Genomic DNA, 24,069 nt, shown 5'->3' on the forward strand with positions numbered 1-24,069 from the left:
TCCCCACTGCGCTCCCTCATTCTGCCCTTGCCTCCCAAGCCCCCGCCCCCCGACAATGCATTTCCCCTGCAGCAGCTGGGGTGACCTTGTTGAACCGTCAGAGCAGGCCCATCCTCCGCTTAGGATCTTGCAAGTCTGCACTTTGTGCATGAGATTGACTCCAACCCCCCGGGAAAGGCTCTTCCCTGGTAGTCACACACCACAAGTCTGTCAATACGTGTTTCTCTGTCCCCTTGGGTTTGGGTTACCATTCTCTCTCTCCATCACCTCACTGCCTGCCGCTCCCCCTCTCCCCCCAAATACATCAAGCTCATTCTCGCCCCAGGACTTTTACATTCTCTGTTTCCTCGGCCAGGGATGCTCCTCCCCAGTTATTTCCATGTCTCTGTCTCAGGTCATTCAGGCCTCAGTTCAAGTGCCCCCGTTTCAAAGAGGCCTTCCTTGGGGGCGCCTGGGTGGCTCAGTTGGTTAAGCGACTGCTTTCCGCTCAGGTCATGATCCTGGAGTCCCGGGATCGAGTCCCGGGATCGAGTCCCGGGATCGAGTCCCGGGATCGAGTTCCGGGATCGAGTTCCGGGATCGAGTCCCCCCGGGATCGAGTCCCGCATCGGGCTCCCTGCTCGGCAGGGAGTCTGCTTGCTTCTCCCTCTGACCCTCCCCCCTTCTCATATGCTCTCTCTCTCAAATAAATAAATAAAATCTTAAAAAAAAAAAAAAAAAGAGGCCTTCCCTGGCCACCTTATCTAAACAGCACACCCATCTGTTCCCATTCCCTCACTCTGCTTTGGTTTTCCTCCCTGATAATCACTCCCTGACATTGTACCACGTTTATTACCTTTCTCCTCCCACCTTAGGGTGTAAATTGCATAAGCAATTTACTTCGCTGGTTTTGTTTACTGCTATGCACATAATGGAGCAAATTACAGGCACTTATTAAATACTTGATGAATAAACAAACTAATTGAATGTCAAGATTTTCTAAGTCTGAAGTTCCTTCAAGGATCTGCTAAAGGGCAGGATTTCAGAGTTAAAAATAGTATCGAAATTATATTGATGGTTGTGGAAATCATACAGGGAATTGTAGATGGGGAAGTTACAAGGTTTCTATAGAAAAGAGAACCATTCATTATAAAATAAGTATTCATTGGGTACTTGGTGTGGCCAGAAGTGACTTAATCGGAGAGGTCAGGGAAGACTTCCCCGAAGAAGATACTAAAATGAGATCTGGAGGAAGAATAGGAATTCAGTGGAAGAGAGTGATTCAGAAGCTAAAGGGCTGTGCCTATGATCCGAATATTCTCAAATGTAATAGTTCCCTTTTGAAAACAGGATTTGTAAGGCTTAGCAATAAGATAATTCTTCTATATAAGCTTTTGTTAGTAAAGATAAAGAAGATACTGATGACTTAATGTTACAAACAATAACCCACAAAACTATGATTTCAAACAGGTAGCATACACATTAAAAATAAAAGAAATGTGTTTTGTATAGCTTTTTTTTTAGATTTATTTATTTGGGGGGGTGAAGAGGTAGGGGGAGAGTGAGAGAGAATCCAAGCCGACTGTGCTGAGTTCAGAACCCAACAGGGGGCTACGATCTCAGGAGCCTGAGCTCACGACCTGAGCCAAAACTAAGAGTCAGATGCTTAACCGACAGAACCGCCCAGGTGCCCCTGTATTTTATGTAATTCTAATCTCTCGGAGTATGTTTTGCCATTTCCTTTTTTTTTATAAAGATTTTATTTATTTATTTGACAGAGAGAGACATAGCGAGAGAGGGAATACAAGCAGGGGGAGTGGGAGAGGGAGAAGCAGGCTTCCCACTGAGCAGGGAGCCTGACGTGGGGCTTGATCCCAGGACCCTGGGATCATGACCTGAGCTGAAGGCAGACACTTAACAACTGAGCCACCCAGGCGCCCCTTGCCATTTCCTTGTAACATTATTCCATTTGTTGAATTAGAGCTGTTTTAAAACATTATTCCAGGGGCGCCTGGGTGGCTCAGTCGGTTGGGCGACTGCCTTCGGCTCAGGTCATGATCCTGGAGTCCCTGGATCGAGTCCCGCATCGGGCTCCCTGCTCGGCAGGGAGTCTGCTTCTCCCTCTGACCCTCCCCCCTCTCATGTGCTCTCTCTCATTCTCTCTCTCTCAAATAAATACATAAAATCTTTTAAAAAAAATAATACAGTATATAATACATATGACATTCAAAATATGTATTAATCAACTGTTACTGGTAAGGCTTCCAGTCAACAGTAAGGTATTGGTTAAATTTTGGGGAAGTCAAAAGTTATACTCAGATTTTCAGTTGTGTGGGGTCGGCACCCCTAACCCCCACAATGTTCAAGGATCAACTGTACTTATTTTTAAAGATAAATCTTTTTAAAAGATCTATTTATTTTTTAAAAGATTTTATTTGGGAAAGAGCGAGAGAGAGAGAGAGCATGAGCAGTGGGGAGGGGCAGAGGGAGAGAGAGAGAGAAGCAGACTCCCCTGCTGAGCAGGGAGTCCGATGCAGGAATCTGCTTCTCTGTCTGCCCTTCACCCTGCTTGTGCTCTCTCTCGCTCTCTCAAAGAAATAAAATCTTTTTTTTTAAAAAGCTATTTTTAATAGAAAATTGAAAAACTTGTCTAAAATAAGGGAATTAATATGCTTTGTATGAGATACCCACATGATGGAATAATGTTTTTTGTTTGTTTGTTTGTTTTTAAAGATTTTATTTATTTATTTGAGAGAGAGAGTGAGAGAGAGAGAGAGCACAAGAGGAGGGAGCGGGAGAGGGAGAAGCAGACTCCCTGCCGAGCAGGGAGCCCGATGCGGGACTCGATCCAGGGACTCCAGGATCATGACCTGAGCCGAACGCAGTCGCTTAACCAACTGAGCCACCCAGGCGCCCTACTGTATTCTTTTTAAAAAATATTTATTTGCTTGAGAGACAGCAAGCACAAGGAGCGGGGAGGGGCAGAGTGTGAGGGAGAAGCAGGCTCCCCGCTAAGCAGGGAGCCCCACAGGGGGCTCAATCCCAGGACCCTGGGATCATGACCTGAGCTGAAGACAGACACTTAACCAACTGAGCCAACCAGGTGCCCTTATATATGGTATTCTTATAATAAACCGGAGAAAAGAAAATATTAAGAAAATCATAAGGAAGAGAAAATGCATGAACAGTTCTGTATTGTATTTATTGAATACAATATCAAACCCATGTTGTTCAGGATCAACTGTATTTCTTACTTCCAAAATATCCAAGTCAAAGTACAGCTCTTGAAAAGGTAAATGGGCCATCATGACTTTTAAATGATGAAAATTTTCAGATACAGAGAAGATGCCTGACACCTAAGGATCTACCATCCAGATGTAACAAGGGATAACATCCTGCCATAGATGCTCTATCTTGTATTTGGGGGGGAAAAAATCTTTGGTATCCTTCTCTGCTTGTTCTTTCAGGTTAATTTCACTATGTATTTGCAAAGTACAGTAAGTATTCTTCAGAGACTTTCTTGGCTTTTCATTTTACCTTCATATTAACTTGGAGAAACTGTGATCTTTACTCTTTCGTTTTTCCAAATCAGTTGGTTCATTTCCTCCCCTATTTCTCCCTTTGGGACTTAATTTTCTTTGATCTGAGAAAATGCCTGTGTCCTGAGTAAAGTTAATATCCTTGCATTTAGTCTTTGTCAGGTGGGGGTGAGGCAGTGTTAGCCAGGTGATCTTTCAGGAAATTGGATAGTTGTTTCTCTAAGCCCTTCTTTACAGCCCTGGGATCTTCAATTCTCAGAATTCGAAGTAAACAAATGACTTTTTTCGTTTCAGGGCACACCAGTTTCCCTGTTACCCTATCAGTTATTGTCTTAGATCCCTTATTAGAGGAATAAATGCATTCCGTATTTCCATTCTGTTAGAACAGAGTCAAGTGTAGCGTAGTACTTGCCTAGAGACTCTCACCTTTTCAGTGCCCAAGGGGAAACTAGAGGTAGAGACCTGGCGCATCCTAGTATTATACAAAAGTATCCCCGTCATTGTTTTAAGACTTTAGTGCTGTATTATGCTGCAACTTGCTTTTAAATTGCAGGGGTAAGAGGGAATGGTTTCAGAACCCGAGGAGAAACGCCCAGAGCACCCACACAAGACTCCATACAACAAAGGCTAGCTCAGAGGGGTGAAAGAGTGCGGCGGGTACTGAACACAGTGTGGGTTCCTTGCTATTTCCATATTCAATCACTAGAGGGCGAAGCACACAGGAAAACCCCACCTGGAGCCCCAGTCCAATCAGCCCTCAGTAGACGTCACTCAGGTGGTTTGGGGTAGGTACTTAGCCGTCAATGTCTACGGATGCATTGCTCTCCCAACAAGGGCAAAATTCACAAATATCATCAAGTAGGTCACAGGGTCTCCTGCCAGAAGTGGTTTCCAGCCAGCTTCTGAGGCAACTGTCCCAAACTAAGCACAAAGGGAGGGGAAAAGGGGTCACACCGGTGCCGAGCACTTAATGTGTGTGCATCAAGCTCTAATTTGAGCTTCACTAACATGGGCTCATTCACACCTCACAAAACTCCTGTGGCAGGAGTCTCTGCAGGAAACTGAGATGGAGACTCATGTTAAACCAGGGTCACGGAGCTAGAGTGTGAGGAGTGACCCCAAAGCTTGTGCTTTCCTTACTCAGGGTTCCCACCAACCACTCATGATTTCTATCGAAACGAAATCTTTGCTTGACCTTTCCACGAAGTCGTCCAACCTAGTGGTGTCTTTGGAAAGGCTCGGCTGGATCTTCTCCCTTCCACCTGCCACCTTTTCGTCCCCCCTCGCCTATTTCTCTACCTACTCCTCTCTCAACCAGCTTGTAAGGAAGCAGGAAACGTTATTCTGACACTGTGATTGAACTGGATGGGGAATGGATTGGTGTCTGTAAGCAGCCAACTTAGCCCACTTAGTAGAACTTTATTTCTCCTCATGCTTTCATTTAAAAAAATTCACACGAATAAAACAGCTGGATAAAAAAGTATTAATTACCTGATAACCTTTATTGGAGAAGTGAAAGGAACTTTGAAACAGTGCATCATACAAGGTCTTTGTTTCCTATGTGTGTGAGGACGCTGACCCAGTCCCGCACTCCCACTCAGCCACCCTATTTATTAAGATGTCATCCTGGTTGGGCGCAAAATGGTGGTAACATCTTAGCCAGTTTCACTTTTACATGGGCAGAATGACTAGAGAAGACCCTGATACTTCCGAAGTCAGGCAGCCTGCTGAGGTCCCAGATCCTTGTCTGCATTGTGCTCTCCCACAGTGATCCCAGCTTTTGTTTAATTTACATGCACAGAAACAGTGTGAGCCCCCCACCCCGCCCCCAGTGTGGGCAGCAGTCTGCTCCACTACACCGAGATTTCCCACCCTTCCTCCACGCTCTCAGAATCTTCCAAGGAGGATGAAAACAGAAACTAAACCAAGACTAGAATGCTGGGAAGATACAGATACACAAAAGGACAACCATGAGGCAGGGCGGTGGCAGGGTTGGGGGGGGCAACGGGACGGGACGCAACAAAAAGAGAGATCAAGACAAGAGGTTCAACTATGCAGTCACACTGCCAATTTAGAAAGATGTTGAGACACACTAGATAAAAATAAAACCCATCTAGCTCCCTTCTTCCACAAGATATTTTAATGCAGCAAGCCAAAATACTACATCCTTCTTGTAGTAAGCACTGTTAGTATTCAACACTTTAACATTTATGGTGCATCACGTAAAAACAAAGTCATATGCTTTTGCACAAATCAAAAAAATGTAGCAAATCAATAAAATGGCAAAATCAGGAGGAAAAATTCCAATTTTCCCTCAAAATACAGAAAGTTTTAGATTAATTTGTGGACAATAAATGCTTGTGGCCCTATATGGAGCTTTTACTGCCAATTGAAAAATGAAAAAATCATCCTGACACAGGATGTTCCAAAAGCCTAATTCACAAAAAAAGAACAATTTATTCTACATTTAATAAAATGTTTATTTAGGATGGTAACACAAGATAAATCATGCAAGAGCTCAGTAAAAACAAAACAAAAAACAAAAACAAAAAAAAAATCAGAGTGTAAGGAATGGCAATTGGTGCTGCCAATTAAGAAAAAAACTGTAAGTCATTTTACTACCCGAAAGTGATATGAAAAACCATTTGAATCTGAGCATGGACATGGTTGTAGTAAGCTTTTGGAACTATAAATTAAAGTGATAGGTGACTAACTTGTATTCCATTCCTCAGAGGAGCATAGTCCTAGATCCAACATAATCATTAAATGTCCCTCACATCCCACATTTAGATGGCAAGCACCCAGAGCCCCTGCCCACTGAGTTCTCTGACACCCTTGGGACAGTCTCAAACTCACTCTTCTTAGCGGGAGAGCGGGGCAGGCACCTTTGGTGACTCTTGAACGAGACTCCATCTACATTCAGAATCCAAAAATTTTGGTAATGAAAACCATAAGCTTGTGAGTCATCCTTACCAGCCTTACATGTAGTGTTGTGATATCCAAGGGAGGATTTCCACATTAGGTGGGAAGAGATTTGAACAAAGATAGATCAAATTGAACATAGTGTCTCAGATTTCAAACAAATAGAACTCATCTTTTGGCAAAGAATAAATATAGTGGAATGCAAGTTTGATAGATGGAAGAATATACAATCTACCAACTGTCAAGGAGTACAATTTCACTGCAGACAACAAGAATCAACAGTTTCAAAGAATTAAAAAAAAAAAGTTTGCACTTATTCCTCACAAAATCTTCACTTTTGGAACTACCCCAATTGAAGCTACACACTGAATTTATTAATACAGCATTAAGTTTCTTTGTGTAAAAAAATCTTTGTACATAGTAATAAAAAAAGATAAGGCAAGATGCATTAAACAGAAACCTTCTGGTTCTTTTCCTCTGGGTTCTTACAGAGCCACTGATGACTATTTGCAACAAAAGAGTTAAGTTTCTGATTTTCCGCATCACGCATCTTGTGCCTTTGCTGTGGTAAGAATTCTGTCCGAGCACCCTGAAGGACAGAGGCTGGGGATGGTCTTTGGCACTTACGCTGGCAGACTGAGCTTCTTTCCCTTGAGTACTAGAATTTGAGAGAGAGGAAGAGAAAACAAAAGGTTACTGGTATTGACAAGCTTATCGTTTTTCTTCCTGTTCCTAGAGGTCTGTCACACTTAAGACAGCACAGAATAAGGTTCAAGGAAACAAGCCTTTGGCATCACGAGTCATTGGATTTTGGTGTCAATAAACAAACCCCCTGAACTATGAGTATGTCACACACACACATATTTGAATTTTCTTCATGTTCCTTGATGTCACAGCAACTGAATTTAAGAAACACAAATTCGATTGAAATTGTCACTAAATTCACAACAGCATTTTCTTCTCATTACTTTCTCCCCTAATCAACATATAGTAAAATATAACTGTTAATATGTACAGAGGTCTATGAAATTTTGGACGTTAAAAAAGAGAAGATACATATGTCCCTGTAGCCAGCAATTCCACCATAAGGCATTATAATGTATACCAAGGGTTCTTGGCCTAAGTCTATGGTTGGGGTTCAGGGGCTCCTGAATCCCCTAAAACTATATGCATACATTTGTGTGCACATGCATTAATATGCTTTTTTTTTTTTGAACAAGGACCACAGTTTTCATCAGATTTTTGTGATGTTCGCATGTCCTATACTCACATAAATGTGAAAATATACATATACAAGGATACTGATTTAAGCAGTTTTTGTTTTTGTTTTTGTTTTTTTGAGAGAGAGTATGTGCGAGCTGGGGGGTGGGGGCAGAGGGAATCTTAAGCAGGCTCCATGCTCAGTGTGGAGCCCGACGCGGGGCTCAATCTTATGACCCTGAGATCATGACCTGAGCCGAAATCAAGAGCTGGACGCTTAACCGACTGAGCCACCCAGACACCCCATGCACTGGATTTTAATAGCAGCAAATCAGTAACAGCCTGAATACCCATGAACAGGGGGCTGAGTAAGTAAATTATGGTAATACACATAATGAGGGGTGCCTGGGTGGCTCAGTTGGTTAAGCGGCTGCCTTCGGCTCAGGTCATGATCCCAGGGTCCTGGGATCAAACCCCACATCGGGCTCCCTGCTCAGTGGGGAGCCTGCTTCTCCCTCTCCCCCTGCCTGCCTCTCTGCCTACTTGTGCTCTTTATCTCTCTGTCAAATAAATAAATAAAATCTTTAAAAAAAAAAATACACATAATGAAACATTCTCTGTCTACTGAAAACTATGGAGATTTCTATCTCCTGACTTGAAAAAATGTGAGGGGAGGGGGAACAGATTATGTATAGAACAGCACGTATAGCTTAACTCGTGTATCTGTGCATATGCATAGACATATCTGGAATTACACTTATCGAAACATTAACTATGATCATCTCTGAGTGGTAGGGTTTCAGGTGATTGTTCTCAGAATTATAAAAGCTGATTAAATTTCTTACACTAAAAACATGTTATTATAGAAAAACAATAAAGCCACAGAAAAGAAAAAGGCTGAAAACCCTGACCCAGATTTTTGACAGTCATTAAAATGTTTTTCTGAAACCAGCTGTGCTTGATGAGCTAGTGCCAGATTAGGAGCAGGGAGCTCCTAAAAACACACCGGGAGGGAGCTCCTAAAAACACACAGCTGTAGGAACAAAGCAGGGAGAAGGCAGCCCGTGGTACCTTTTGTAATGTACAGGTAGAAGAAGTCACAGTAGAGAATAGTCTGGACAACGCCGGCCACCACAGCAATGAGGTCAAAGAAGCCCTCGAAGTAGAAGCGCCAGATCCAGTTGACAAGATAGAGAGCGCGGTAGAGGCCCAAGAAGAACAGGTAGTGGGTGGTGATGGTCTCCGCCTCCCCTGTCTTGCTGATCATGAAGAGCTGAGGAAGGATAGCCACTGATTCCAGGTAGATGGAGAAGGTCCACAAAATCTGTAAGAGAAACCACAGGCTTCAGTCAGCACCCAGTACCCACCGAGAGTTCAGAGGAAATACTGCCGCTTTACTGTGGAGCAGCACAAAGAGTGAGGAGTCTAGGCATCGGAGGACAAACCAGAGTAGCTCGGCAATGGAATAAATCTCAGAAACTTGAGCTACATTGAAGAGGCACGACATTCCCAATGACAAGCTGGGTAACCCACACACCTCTGCCTCTGTGAATTTTCATTACCCATCTCTCCAGCATCTCCTTCCCGGTACAATTTGCTGTGAATCTACATATGTGTTTCTCCCAGGTAAGCTTGTCCCACTCCGAATCTAGGGCGCTCTCCGCCACGGTGCACGAGGCCGACAGCCGGGGCCTTCTACTCTCCCACTGCTGCTTTTCCTTACCAGCTGGTCTCCTTCACAGACTATCTCAGTATTTTCACCATGTTTCTTACTCTTTGGACTTTCTTGGTGTGGTTAAATCAAAGGGGTAAGTAACGAGAATTGTAATTACGTAAGCACTCTGCCCAACTTGATTCACGTGGACGACAGAAGGCCTTGCACGTAGCCCTGGGAGTGTTCTGAATCCACAAGCAGCAGCTTCCCCAGGACGTTAAGGGAAGGGCGAGGCAGGGCTCTGTGGAGTGCAGGGCACCATGCAAACCACTTTTCCTCAACACACCCAGCGTAGCAACACTGCTTAGGGGATTTGCACACAGTATCAAAGTGCAACACCCTTACGTGAAGAACTGTGTTCTTCAAGCACTTGGACGGGCAAGGCACTGTCTTTGCTACCATGGAAGCCTGGTTTATTCTCTAGAGAAGAATCCGGCAAATACCTGGGGGTTTAATTCCTGTCTGTGATTTATTTACACCAAATAGTGTATGCTGCACCAGAAGCTTGCCAAATCAAACAAACAAGCCAGAACCACCCACATTATCTGCAAACATGTCTGTTTCCCTAAATAACCTCTTAACTAACCTCCAGAGGAGAGAAATCATGATTGACTAGAAAGGAGAGGCCTCCCACAGGGACCACCAGAAACTCCACTCGGAAGGTATCATGATTTCCATCGTAGGTCGCCTTAAATTTCATGTAGATCAAGTACACCGTGGCATAGGAACAGGCAATGTAGATGAGCTAAGGACAGAAGAAAAGCACAGGTCATCCATACTTTACAATGGCTCCAACTCCCTTGCCTTTCTACATCATCCATTTGCTCACAAAAGCAAGATTTTTTTCCTTAGCTTCTTTATTTTGAAACTTAAATACAATAAAGTTAACTTCTGGGGGGTATATAGATCTACTAGTCATATAACCACCACCACAATCAAGACACAGGATAGTCCTATCATGTAACCCCCCCCCAAAAACCTCCTTCATGCTGCCCTTTGTAGTCAAGCCCTTCCCCCAGGCCCAAAGTCTGGCGATAACTGATCTATTCTTCTTCCTTTTTTTTTTTTTTTGATAACTGATGTATTCTTGGTCCCTGCAGTTTTTGCCTTTTCCAGAATACCAAATAAATGGAATCATATAGTATGTCCCCCAAGACTGGCTTCTTTTAAGTACCATAATGCGTTCTCGATCCAACCATGTTGCTGTGTGTATTAACAACTGGTTCCTTTTTACTGCCGAGGAGCAGTTCACTGTCTGGGTGCAGCACAGTTGTTCCTCCACACACTACCTTCAGGACAGGTGGGTTGTTGCCAGCTTGGAGGACAATAGATAAAGCTACTATGAACATTTATATACAGGCATTTGTTTGAGCCTAACTTTTCATTTCTCTTGGGTCAATACCTGGGAATGGGATTGCTGGATCATATGTTAAAAGTGTACCTTTTTATGTTGAGTGAAATAAGTCAAACAGAGAAAGACATGTATCATATGATCTCACTGATATGAGGAATTCTTAATCGCAGGAAACAAACTGAGGGTTGCTGGAGTGGGGGGTGGGATGGGAGGGATGGGGTGACTGGGTGATAGACACTGGGGAGGGTATGTGCTCTGGTGAGCGCTGTGAATTGTGCAAGACTGTTGAATCTCAGATCTGTACCTCTGAAACAAATAATGCAATATATGTCAAGAAAAAAAAAAGAAGAAGGTAGCGGGAGGGGAAGAATGAAGCGGGGGAAATCGGAGGGGTGGACGAACCATGAGAGACGATGGACTCTGAAAAACAAACTGAGGGTTCTAGAGGGGAGGGGGGTGGGAGGATGGGTTAGCCTGGTGGTGGGTATTGAGGAGGGCACGTTCTGCATGGAGCACTGGGTGTTATGCACAAACAATGAATCATGGGACACTTCATCTAAAACTAATGATGTAATGTATGGGGATTAACATAAGAATAAAAAAAGAAGTGTACCTTTAACTTTAGAAGAAACTGCCAAAGAATGCGTTTTTTAAAATTAACATATAATGTATTATTTGTTTCAGGGGTACAGGTCTGTGATTCATCAATCTTGCACAATTCACAGTGCTCAGCATAGCACATACCCTCCCCAATGTCCATCCCCCAGCCACCCATCCCTTCCAACCCCCTTCCAAAGAATGTATTTGTAATCTCACTTTAAACCATTAGATAGCAGCCTACGGGGTGCAGTTCCACACCAGTGCGCCTCCCTCCAGCATGAGGCTATTTCTTAGCTAGTGCCTTTCTTTCTTTCTTTCTTTTTTAAGATGTATTTACTCATTTGAGAGAGACTGAGAGAGAGAGAGAGAAAGAGTGAGGGGAGGGGCAGAAGGAGAGAATCTCAAGCAGACTCCCCATCAAGCGGGGAGCTGAATCCCATGATCCATGAGATTATGACCTGAGCTGAAACCAAGACTTGGAGGCTTAACTGACTGAGCCCCACCCAGGCACCCCTAGCTAGTGCTTTTCTAAAGAGAAGATACAATGTAGCCCACATTTAACTTTATGATCATTTTTACTTACATTGTGTTACTTTAACACAGAACATTCAGATCACTTCTATGAAATTCTGTCTGGTAGCATACCAAAAGCAAAACCAAAAGGAAGGGATAACTTGTCAAAGCTTACAAGGGAGCTCACATAGGAGTACAGCTGTTCAAAGGCTTACAGTCGAGTTACGTTCTTTCACATTCAAAAGGTCAAACACCATATAGTCATGTAACCCAAAGGAAAAGTCTGTTATTCTGAAATTATAGCAATTTTCAAAATGCAGAATTTTAGGCCCAAGAACCAAAGGGGAGGTTTAGCCTCTGAATGGAAACAAGTGGGATATCAGTTGGGATACCCAGTACTACTCCTCAGGAAAACCACCTTATGAAACTTATAGGAAAACATCTAGGCTTATTAAGAAAATGAGAGCAATCATCAAGTCCTCATATGCTTAAAAACAAAACAAAGACACTAAACTATCCCTGGCACCTCATCATGAAGTTATACTTGCAAATAAATAGTTGACAAGGTATTAAAATTGTTGGTCGTACCCATAAACCAAACTACCAAAAAAAAAAAAAAATCAAGATTAGTATCTTATATTGTTAGAGTTCTCTCCACATACAAATATATGTATACATGTATATGAATAAGGTAACATATAAATCTACATGTAACAACAAAACACATACATTTATACACAGAGTCTCCTCCAGCAGAGCATCTGGCCAAGGCATGTGGTAGCTGGGAGGGTCCCTCCCCAGCGCCCGCAACATGGCCAGCCAAGATTCTGTCCCTAAAGGCTTAGGCAGCCACGGAGGTAAGCAGCTGCTTTTTTCCCCTCGCCTGTGCCTGGCATTTAAAGTCAAAGCAATGAGCACATAAAACTTGGCTCTCACTCCTCTGATGTTCAGGACATGCTTGGGAACTAGAACCAAGCAAGGATCTTCTGAAAGCCAAGGATCCTGAGGGGATTCTTGCTCACACGCTTGTAATAACCTGCAGTTTTAACTTGCCTGGACAACAAGCAGGGACCTACCCTTTTTTTTTTTTAAAGATTTTATTTATTTATTTGACAGAGAGAGACACAGCGAGAGAGGGAACACAAGCAGGGGGAGTGGGAGAGGGAGAAGCAGGCTTCCCGCTGAGCAGGGAGCCCCATGCGGGGCTCGATCCCAGGACCCCGGGATCATGACCTGAGCCAAAGGCAGACGCTTAACGACTGAGCCACCCAGGCGCCCCGGGACCTACCCATTTTAAGTAAGCTAATTATTTCCTGAATACGAGGCTCCGGTCACTTAGCGATGAAGAATGAAATGATTATAGGTAACTCAAATTTGTTTCTTAGTAAAGACTACAGGCCCAAATATGGCTTTGTCTACTCTGACCTGTGCTTATAAAAAATGCTTTTTAAGTACCACACCAATAGGCTTCAGGTTAAACATGACTTCCTCAGCTGTGCCCACAACACTGCCCCGCATGCAGGTGCTCAGTAAGCTATGTAGAACAAATGAATGAAAGAAATGAGACTCCTACTGCACACCCTGAGAGCCCCATACTCCTTCACAGCACCCATCACAAACTGCCATCATTCACGGAGTATTGGGATGATCCGTCTACTCTCCCCAACCAGACACTAAGACTTCTGCTCGTTTTCGGCCCTGTCCTCAGAGCTAGGGAAGTGCCCGGCACTGTGGGTACTCAGTAAGTCTAAGTTCAATGATGGTGCGAAACCGAGGCCTTGGCAAGCAGGGAGCATGCACCCCCAGTGGTCCGCAAGATGTAAGGTGGTACACAAACATCCTGCATTTTAATCATTACACATTTGTTTTCATGTGGATTCAGAAAAAATAGGACACCAAAGCCATGGATACTAATGCTTAGGACAAGTTAAAACGTTTTAGAAACACATTAAACGAATTATGGTACAGATGTTATTTAGGCATGGAAAGAGTAATAAAGATGGCACACAAAGAAGTTCATGGAACATGGAGTTAGCAGGAAAAGAAAGAAAAGAAGTAGAAGCCTACACATAATCCCTCCCACAACAGCAAAACGAGGTACTGCAGCGAGGAGTCCTGGCTTTCATTCCTCCTTCTGAACCAACCTGCTGGGTTTCCCAGGGAGTCTGTAATTTCGCACTGCTTGAAAACATAATAGTTATCCCTCTTTCTTGCAGGGTTATCAAGAGCTTTAGAAGTTTATCATACTCAAGGAATTTAAGATTAAAAAATCTCTAACTGCACAGCACTTTAATTAAACAGATACTCCTCTGAAACAGAAAATGTGCTTAATGATAATGCTCTTCCCACGTCTATGTACAAGGTGGTCTAAAAGTGCTTAGGTCGAGAACGGCATGTTTAGACATTATTCTAGAAGATGTCTAAGTACACAGCTGACACAAACTTAATAGTTTCCATAGGCCTGTGAATTATGGATAAAATGCATTCCATTGGATGCCATACCATACCTTCATAGATGTATTATATAGTGAAATAAATGAAGTGAAAAGATCCAGGTAACGAGTTGTGAAGACCAGTGCAAAGAGAAGCTGGCTTTTTCCAGAAATACCTGAAGAAACAAAAGGAACATATTAGAAAAGCCTGTCTTAGAGAAGCTGAACGCTTCCCGCAGAGAATACCGCAGCAAGCGCAGATATGGAAAGTGGGCTCCAGGGTCAAAGGCTGATGTCTGCGACGACTCCATAAATGCGAGCAGCCGTAGTTTTCCTTTCACGTAACACTCCTGGACATGCTCCTTCAGGGAGTCTCGACGTCTGCAGTCTTACCCTGCTGGCTGACGATGGGAAAGTGCCTGAATCATTCCAGCGCCCCTGTGCCAGGATGTTCTGTTCAAATGAGTATTTTTCTTTTTTTGAAAAGATTTTACTTACCGATTTGAGAGAAAGAGAGAGTGCAGGTGGGGGAGGAGCAGGGGGAGAAGGACCAAGCCGACTCCGCCCTGACACAGGGCTCAATCTCACCACACCATCCTGACCTGAACCGAGTTGGGACGCTTCACCGACTGAGCCACCCAAGTGCCCCTGAACACTGTATTTTTCAAATATATGCTTCAGGCAAGAATAATTTCACTAGTTCGGCTGCTACCTATTGTTGTAACTTGTCTGCTACCTTCAGCATCTTTCTTTCTACTTTAAAACAGTGTATCTCATGGTGACAAATCCTTCATGGCCTTGGGATCTAATCTGATTAAGGAGATGAGGAACCCAGAGAGGAACACCGCTACAGGGAAGAGTCTGAGCGTACCACCCTGGAACAGTGGTATGGCCTCCCAAGGCAACTTATTTTGTGAGGGCAGCATTTCCTGGACATGTGAAGATTTTTAAAAATTCCATGTCTCGGGCGCCTGGGTGGCTCAGTTGGCTGAGCGACTGCCTTCGGCTCAGGTCATGACCCTGGAGTCCCGGGATCGAGTCCCGCGTCGGGCTCCCTGCTCGGCGGGGAGTCTGCTTCTCCCTCTGGCCCTCCCCGCTCTCATGTGCTCTCTCTCATTCTCTCTCTCTCAAATAAATAAATAAAATCTTTAAAAAAAAAAATTCCATGTCTTAGATTCATCACACAGCCATAAAAATGTTGCTCTGGATGCCATGGCAACAAGAGGGTGGAACCTACTACTATAGTCAGTCCTCAAAAGCAGCAGTCTTTAAAAAAAAAAACAAAAAACCAAAAAACACCTTAAATCTGCTCCCACCTCCAACCACCAGTCCACCTCCAGAGCACTGTTGCGGCACGTGGAGATCAGCTGCGAAGTGTCGATGGTCACGTAGCATGTGCACTCAGCTTTTCTGACATCTAAATTTGGCCAAATATTTATGTGACAAAGGATGTGAACTATGGGTTTCAGATGAAGATTGAGCAAATTCATGAAGGAAACTGAATCCTACTACACATCAGAACCCACCCACCTTCCTCTACGTTGCAAACTTCACACCATTAAACATTTCAGTAAGCATGCATTTTAAAGAAATGTTGCTTCACCAAATTACTGGCAATGCTCCTATGGAATGTGAAAATTACATTGTTTTTAAATGATATTTTATAACACAATTCTGCAGGTTGTTGAAACTAAAAAAAAGCCTGGATACAAGAATGTTACTTTCTACATATGAATAATTGCAGTTCTAGTCTATTCACAAAAATACCTAAACAGAACCTGAAGAAAAAGTTGACTCCTTCTGGATACATCAGTAGTAACCAATTTCAAGGGTCAAAGGTGGAGATACAGACAGTCTGCTCCTTTCAGTTTTCCCCAGTAATGGGGAACTTATTTTCTTATCAGAGATCAATGTTCCAAAGGAGAACAATGAGGTTGCCATTCACACAGAGACATGCGAGAAAGAGAAGACGCAATGAAGGGGAAAAGGATAGGGAGCATGCAACTCACATTTGATATTGGTTGAAGCTCTGAGAGAGAAATTCCCAGTTCCTTTCCCATCTGGTTCTTTCCAATATTTTAAATAAAAAAATTATAGGGTACATACAGGCAAATTTGTTATAAAGGGTTTATTCTAATGGAACTTCGGAAGCCAGATAGATTTGCGATTTTTCCTCATTTTCGGCATCCCTATATTAAAAATCCAGGGCTATCATATCAATTTTACCACTCCCTTTGAGACCCAACTCACATACCACTTCCTCTGGTAAGTCGTCTTTGAAGACACCCTCCCTTGGTACTGTTTATCATTCAGCAAATACATAATGGAAACTACTTCCCACCAGCTGCTGCCCCAGCTCCTATTATGATCTTACAACATACACTGCAATTATCCGGTTGCCTGTCTTCCCTCTTCCCCAATAGACACTGAGATCTCCAAAGGTTGGGCTCATGTCTCATCCATTTTGTATTCTCTGTGCTCAGCACTGGGCCTGACATGCAGCAGGGCTAAGAAAATATCTGCCGAATAAATGAACAAATGGTCAAAAAAAAAAGAGACAGAATTCATTTTATTTTCATGTCATGGCGTAAATTCTCATTTTGTGGTATTTTGGGATAACATTTCCAAGAGGTTTCTAAGTCATACTGTGTCTCTGTAACTGTCAATAGGCGATGTTCTGTGGGCTCTGCCCTAATTTACTGCCGACCAGAGGGTGGGAGAGCCCCTGAGCAGGAGAAGAGCGAGAGTCAGGCAGCGTGTGGCCTACAGCTTGTCTCATGGTGCAGAATCCATGTAGGAACTGCCATGCTGGAAATCTAAGTGTGCTCATACAGTTCTACCCTATTCTTCCTGGACTGGGATCCTGATTAGGAAGTAGCAGCTTCTTCCTTTAAGACAGAAAAATTTTCCAGTCTTCACAAGATGGCAGAGATCCCAGCTAAAGACAGAGAGGGCAGGGGCAGGAATCTCCTTCCAGGGAGAGAACCTCCTGAAAGCCTGAGGGGCTCCCACAGTCACTTTCTCCCTGTTTGGGACCAAAGCATGTGAAGGCTGGCAGGTAACAAGCTCTCAAGAATACTCATTCTAAATGTTTCTGAAATGGCCATCCCAATACCAAATGCACCAAATACCCATATTAAGGAGTATGACACATTAAATGGAAATCAGTCATTAAACCTAACACCATTCCTATCTTTTACATTGGGCCAAGTTAGGTTTAATAAAACCCTACAACTATACCCTACAGTGTATATTACTCTAAATTATGCTGCAGGTTAAAAGTTGCATTTCTTATATTCCCAGTGGTTTACAGAACAGAACCCTTGACCAAACAGAAAAGCTTTCCATGAATTATTTTTGTTCTGGTTAACAGCTGAGCTGCAACCAAGTCCCGTAGGTTAGACCACCAGGACAGTCTGCACTGTCAACAAGGCAGCATTCAACAAGGGCCCCAGGCACCATGCTCCAACCCATTGTCTCTAAGGATGTGGATACTCTCCTAAAGGCCATTAACTTTCCCTGGAACCAGCAGCCGAATAGTCAGGAACTGACTCGTAACACAACTCTTGTGACCTAGGGAAAAAGAGCCTCTGAAGCCAGACAGACTGGGTTTAAGCTCAGCCCCTGAACACCCAGGGTAAGCCTGGGCCCATGACATACATTGTGCCCCACCCCCAACCTCACTTTCTGCATCTCTCAAATGGGAACAAATTATGACAACTTTGTGGGACTGCTAAAGAAAAAGTGCTTTATATTATACCTGTCACACTGCAAATGCTTGATAAATGACAGGTCTCACTATGTCCTGTTTTGTTGTTTTTTCTTGTTTTCAAAGAAATCCATGCTATTTAATTAAAAATTCCAACTGGGCTAAAATATAAGGAATAAAAACAAAAGGACCTTTTAACATCCCTCCCACCTCCATTTTAAATGCAACTTCCCAGGCTTTTTAAAAGCTCCTTTATGGGGCGCCTGGGTGGCTCAGATGGTTAAACATCTGCCTTTGGCTCAGGTCATGATTCCAGGGTCCTGGGATCGAGCCCCACATCGAGCCCCACATCGGGCTCCTGGCTCAGCAGGGAGCCTGCTTCTCCATCTCCCTCTGCCTCTCTCCCTGCTCATGCTCTCTCTCTGTATCTCTGTGTCTCAAATGAATAAATGAAATCTTTAAAAAATAAAAATAAAAGCTCCTTTCTATATATGTGTTTGTATATGTACCTGCATATATGTTTGCCCCTTAAAGTGGGGCCACAGAATCTTCTGCTTTACAATTTGCTTATTTTTTTAAAGATCTTATTTATTTGAGAGAGAGAGAGCACAAGCAGGGGGAGCAGCAGAGGGAGAGGGAGAAGCAAGCCTCCTGCTGAGCAGAGAGCCTGTTGTAGGGCTCGATCCCAGGACTCTGGGATCATGTTCTGAGCCGAAGGCAGATGCTTAACCAGCTGAGCCACCCAGGTGCCCCTACAATTTGTTTTTTTATCTTAACCTCTCAGATTTATCTTCCCCTGTTAATACTTTTAGCTCCTTCTTGTTAATGGCTGCATAGTGTTCCATAGTGTAACCATACCACATCTGCACAACCGCTCCATTAACGGACATTTGGGTTGTTTACAACTTTTTTATGAAGACTACATGAACACTGTTTTTATCTATAAACAGTGTTTTATAGTTATTTAGGTACAAGGAACATCTTTATACCTATAGTTTATTTACACATATGGCAACTTCTGCAGTTCAGATTCCTTACAATCACTGGTATAAATATATGAACATCAACTTTAAGTTTTGATAAGCAGTCAGATTTCCTCTAGAAAGGCTGTGCCAATTTTCATATTCACTAACACCAAATGAGAATGGCCTTTCACACCCTTGCCTATGTTACATGTTATAAACCCCTTACTTTTCTCACCCAGTGAGGAAATGATGGTATGCATTGCTGTTTTACTGTCCAAGTTCCTAACTGTTAATGCGGCTGGGCATTCTTTCACGCTTAATGGGCCTCCTGTTATTCTTCTGTGAACTGCCAACTTTGCCCATTTTTCTATCCTTTTTATTTGTAGGATTATTTTATTATGTATGTTAGCTTTTTGTCACTTAGATATATTGCAGATTATTTCTCTCAGCTTATTGTCTTTTAACTTTGATGATATTCTGAATCGGTAAGTAAATTTGGGGAGATGAATCATCTTGCCTCCTTACCAGCCTATCTGGTCCTATTCAGAACCACGGTTACGAAGATACATTCAGGTCATCTTCTATGTCCATTAACAAAGTTTCAGACTTTTCTTCACAGAGGTCTTACCTACACCTTGCTGGGAAGTCATGGGAGCCTTCCCTGGGATCCTTCTAGCCACTTCACATCCACAGGATTTACTGCCTGCATTTAATACCCTTTATTTTTAATACCCTTTATTTTTATCTTTTTATATATGTCTTATTATTTCAAGTAAATTGCAACTTTCTTGAAAGCAGAGACTTTGATAGCTATAAGCTGCTGTTCTAAATTGTGTCCCCAGTACCTTGCACTCAATGGGTGGTCAACAGATTTTTTTTTTTTAAGATTTTATTTATTTATTTGACAGAGAGAGACACAGCAAGAGAGGGAACACAAGCAGGGGGAGTGGGAGAGGGAGAGGTAGGCTTCCCGCCGAGCAGGGAGCCCGATGCGGGCTCGATTCCAGGACCCTGGGACCATGACCTGAGCCGAAGGCAGAAGCTTAATGACTGAGCCACCCAGGCGCCCTGGTCAATAGATGTTTGGGAGCAATGATTAGTCAACAGACTGGCACTCAAAAGAACAGAGGGGACAGCTGCTACAAAGAGGGAGCTGGGAATGTGATACAATAGCTTCCTGAAGTACTCAATGACCACAATAAAAGAGGAGATTTTTATATTCAAAATTATAAGCTGTCCAATTATGAGAAAAGCAGGGGACACGGGATGTTCCTGTCATGTATGGAAGGATAAAAAGTCTACAACAAAACCAACATAACAGCTAACAACAATCAAAGCAATAGATGGGGGAGGAGGGGAGAGACTAGGAGAGGGCGGCTGGGAGTCATGGATCTCAAAAGCACTCCACTAGTAATGTAAGCACAATAGATACAGCACTATTAATAACTATCAGCCAGCCTACAGAAAAATGTTGATAAGAAGTTCTTCATCTACAAACCAAGGCTTGTTCTCCCAAGGCTATCCAGGTCAGTGTAGAGGACAAGGATAAAGTGATAACTTGAGTGTACTGTGGATCCAGCTGCAACGATAGTTCAGGGATATGAGAAAGTCACGCTTCATTTGGGCACCCCTTTGTAATGACAATAGCAGACAAAGACAGAGAGCTAAACCAAGATCAGCTCTCCTACCCTCACTTTAAAACAGGCCCTTTAAGGTGGTCACTCTCAAATTAGATGGTCAGGAAAAGAGAATCTCCAGCTTCCTCACTAACCTGTCTCATCCCTTACCCTAAGGGAAAAAGCCCCATGGGGCTTTTTCTGGCTGCAGGCATGTTCAAAACAGGTGCCCAAATCCTAAAATGGACCCCGATACCAGTACGGTCAAAGTGAGAAACACAACCTGAACGTCCAAGTCTCTTATTCCAGTTATTTGAGAAACTCATATCAAATTCTCTTTTAAAAGCCTCTAAACAACTTTCATAATTTAGAATGGAAAAACAAAGCAGCCAGTCAAATTTAGCATTTAATTCTGAATAAATGATCTCGGTGATTTTGATTTTTAAAAGGCCAGGAAATCTCATGTATAAGAACTAAAATGAGCTTCAGTCTGACAAAGAGAACAGTTTAATAATGCCCTATAACTTCAGGTTAACTGTAGGAAGACTTGACAAATACACAAGAACTTAAGTACTTATCTTCTTTATTATCTTGGCTGAAGTATTTTCTGTTTTCCTAAATGCTCTTAAATCTCCCAAATGAAGATAGTGAATATTAAAAAACAAACAAAATAGCAAACCCTCTCACTTTCTCCGTATTACTCAAGGTTTCCTTAAGAATTCTATACGTGGAGGTATACTAGCTTCTCCCCAACATCTTAATTTAGGCATGTGTTTAAGAGACAGCAAGCTTCAATACTTAAGGACTTGACAGAGAACGGGATTCTGAGAAATACACGAAAGGAAACTAAGAGACTAATACAAAAATTTTGGAGCAAAAATCAAGATAAAAGTAACATTTTCTGAGTGAGGGGTGGGTGAAATGGGTAAAGGTAGTCAAAAGGTACACACTTCCAGTTATAAAATAAGTCCTGGGGATGTCATGTACAGCACGATGACTACAGTCAATAACACCGTATTGCATATTTGAAAGTTGGTAAGAGAACAGATCTTTAAAGTTCTCATCACAAGAAAAAAATGGTTAACTATGTGTGGTGATGGATGTTAACTAAACTTATGGTGATCATTTCACAATATATACATATATCAAATCATTATGTTGCATACCTGAAACTAATACAATGTATAATATGTCAATTATATCTCAATAAAGCAGGGGGGGGGGGCGTGACAAATTTCCTGAGTGCAATGAAAAGATGACCTAAACTACTGGTCTGGCATCAGAGTTTAAACTAAAATTACTTAGGCCAAAATAGACAGATACTGATTCAAAATCCTTAACTGTGAGTTTGCTTGTGTTTCAATCCTGGCTCTACCATTAATTTCCTCACCTCCCTTAAGGCTCAGTTCCCTCCTCCACAGAATGGGGACAACAGCACCTAGCTCTTACGGTCATTTTAAAGACTAGGTGGAAAAAGCTATATAAAGCATTTAGTGCGCTACCTAGTACACAGCACGTGCTTAATTGTCAGCTATCACAATTGCTGCAGTTACTTTGCTATCATTGTAAATCTTACAACTGAATCTCTCAGAGTATGTACAAAATGAGAGATCACCTCCAAGCCAGACAACACTGGTTTCAGTACGTGGACTTTGTAACATCCATTTTGACTGCTCAAAGGTCTCTTGTTTTTGCTTACTTCCTCGATCTCAGGTATGTTCTGGGGAGACAGGTGAGTCCTGAAGACAGCAGTCAGTGATGTGGGGTGCTACCCTAGATATGGAAATCTTTAGAAACTGATCAGGGAAATGGGATCTTTTACTGCCTGTGCAAAAACTGAGCTCTTGAATTCAAAAGTTATTTCACTGAGGCCATGGCATCAAAAAGAAGTTTAAAGAAGACACTGCATTTCAAGAAATCATTTAAAAATGTGCCCCTCTGAAGCTTTTAGGGTTAATGAAATGTAAAACTTCACAGCTTTTATCTGGGAAAGATTTGTCCCACTGCCTCCCAGCAATGCATGCATGAAATGCGTACTCCAGAGGCGGGAGTCGCCAACTCACTGGTGACGTGGAGCGAGGAATTACAGGAGACCACACGAGACCTCGGCGGTACCCGGCGCCGCAGGTTTAAGAGAACCCGTTATCAGATGGAGACACTTAGAGTTCGACAAACTAGCTCGTTTCTCAAAGCAGCACTGACGGTCCCCAAGAAACTCATTTAGGGACCTCCTCACACACACACACACACCCCCGTGGCAGGCGAGATCCTGGATCCCAGAGCTGTGGTGAAGCCCACAGAACTCTAGGGTCAGGTCTGACCCGACACCCTAACCTAAAGGCCAGTCCTCGAAGGGGCAGGGTAGGGAGCGGGGTGACTTCCCCGAGCCCGCTCCACCTCCCGGGCTGCCCTGGCTGCCACGTCAGGCCGAGCGGGCCGCGCTCCTGCCCATCCTCCTCCCTCCAGTCTCATTGATTCGCGGGCTCCCCGCACCTCCCGACCCGCCGCCCAGGCGCCCAGGCGCGCGGAGCTGCGCCCATCAGAGCCGAGGGCCGAGGGGGCAAGCCGGCCGGACTCCCCCCCGGCCCCCGCCCCATCCAAACTTTTCAGACAGAATGGGGCCCCGCGCAGTCTGGCTGGCGCCTCCCCCGCCCCGACAGCTCAAGTTCGGGAACCGACCCAGAGCTGAGCGGGGCCCAGAGCCGCGACACCCTGCCTGGCCTGGGCGCCCACCCGGAGTGGCCGCAGGGTACCCCCCGCCAGGGCCGATCCCCTGCCGGGCCGGGCGAGGGGGTGTGTCGGGCGCCGCAGGCCCGCGGGCCGTGGGGCGGCCGAGGTCGGCGGCTCCTCGGGGCGACCCGGCCTGGCGCCCGAGCCTCTCCGGGACCTGGCCCGCCGCTCACCGGCGCAGGAGCGCGTCTTCCAGATCTTCAGCAGCAGGATGACGATGGCCGCCAGGTGGGATAGGTCCCCCGTCAGCCGGAAGATGTTCATGGCGGCGGCGGTCGGAGCGGCGGCCCGGCGCTCGGCAGCTCAGGCGGCGGCGGCGGCCCCCGAGAGGAAGCGGCGAAGATGGCGAGAGCGGGCGCGACGTGGCCAGGGACGTGGCCGAACTGCCGGCGCGCGCGGGGCAGTCTGGGAGCGGGGGGGTGGGGAAGCCGCTGCCAGGCCCCGCCCCTTAAAGGGGACGCGCCCAGCGCAGGCCCGGCCCGAAGCGCCCGCACAGGGGCTCCCTCCCCAGGACCCCGACCCCTCGCGAACTTCCCCCTGCCGGTTTCCGGCCTCCCTCGGGTGCCAGCGATTTCCTTTAAGTTTTTGAAATGACACTCCCTTGTGAGGGATTTCCCCCCCCCCCTCCCACTGATCCTAAGCGCTCTGCAGGCTTACTGGATGAAAAAGTGTAAGAGGAAAATAAACATTAATCCGAGGCGGGTTCGGTCAAGATAAGGTCGTTATTGGGGGTGCCCGGGAGGATGCGGCTTCTGTGGGGCGGGGGGAGCTTGAAGCTTTTACCATCCTGGGGACT

At 44.4% G+C, this 24,069-nt stretch overlaps 1 protein-coding gene across 2 annotated transcripts; it reads right to left on the reverse strand.

Moving 5' to 3' along the window:
- Window positions 1-6,792: 6,792 nt before the first annotated feature.
- On the reverse strand, window positions 6,793-23,646 carry KDELR2 (KDEL endoplasmic reticulum protein retention receptor 2). Of its 2 annotated transcripts, XM_021680241.1 has the most exons (5): window positions 23,447-23,646; window positions 14,329-14,429; window positions 9,941-10,099; window positions 8,712-8,964; window positions 6,793-7,098 (listed from the first exon to the last, which is right to left on the reverse strand). In XM_021680241.1, the coding sequence occupies exons 1-5, from the start codon at window positions 23,535-23,537 to the stop codon at window positions 7,064-7,066; spliced, it is 639 nt and encodes a 212-aa protein (XP_021535916.1). In that variant the 5' UTR covers window positions 23,538-23,646; the 3' UTR covers window positions 6,793-7,063. The 2 variants fall into 2 exon arrangements, with proteins under 2 accessions (XP_021535916.1, XP_021535917.1); XM_021680242.1 differs by lacking the exon at window positions 8,712-8,964.
- Between the last annotated feature and the right edge of the window lie 423 nt (window positions 23,647-24,069).

This window comes from Neomonachus schauinslandi, chromosome 5 (genome assembly GCF_002201575.2).
Source record: "Neomonachus schauinslandi chromosome 5, ASM220157v2, whole genome shotgun sequence".
NCBI classification, from domain to species: Eukaryota; Metazoa; Chordata; class Mammalia; order Carnivora; family Phocidae; genus Neomonachus; species Neomonachus schauinslandi.

What these genes read in the sequence shown, in the direction of transcription:
- KDELR2 (XM_021680241.1), bottom strand. Translation starts at nt 23,537, where the DNA reads ATGAACATCTTCCGGCTGACGGGGGACCTATCCCACCTGGCGGCCATC. An exon ending in GAAGACGCGCTCCTGCGCCG is followed by an intron (nt 14,430 to 23,446) that starts GTGAGCGGCGGG and finishes TTGTTTCTTCAG; the next exon opens with GTATTTCTGGAAAAAGCCAG. An exon ending in ATGATTTCTCTCCTCTGGAG is followed by an intron (nt 8,965 to 9,940) that starts GTTAGTTAAGAG and finishes TTTCTCTTACAG; the next exon opens with ATTTTGTGGACCTTCTCCAT.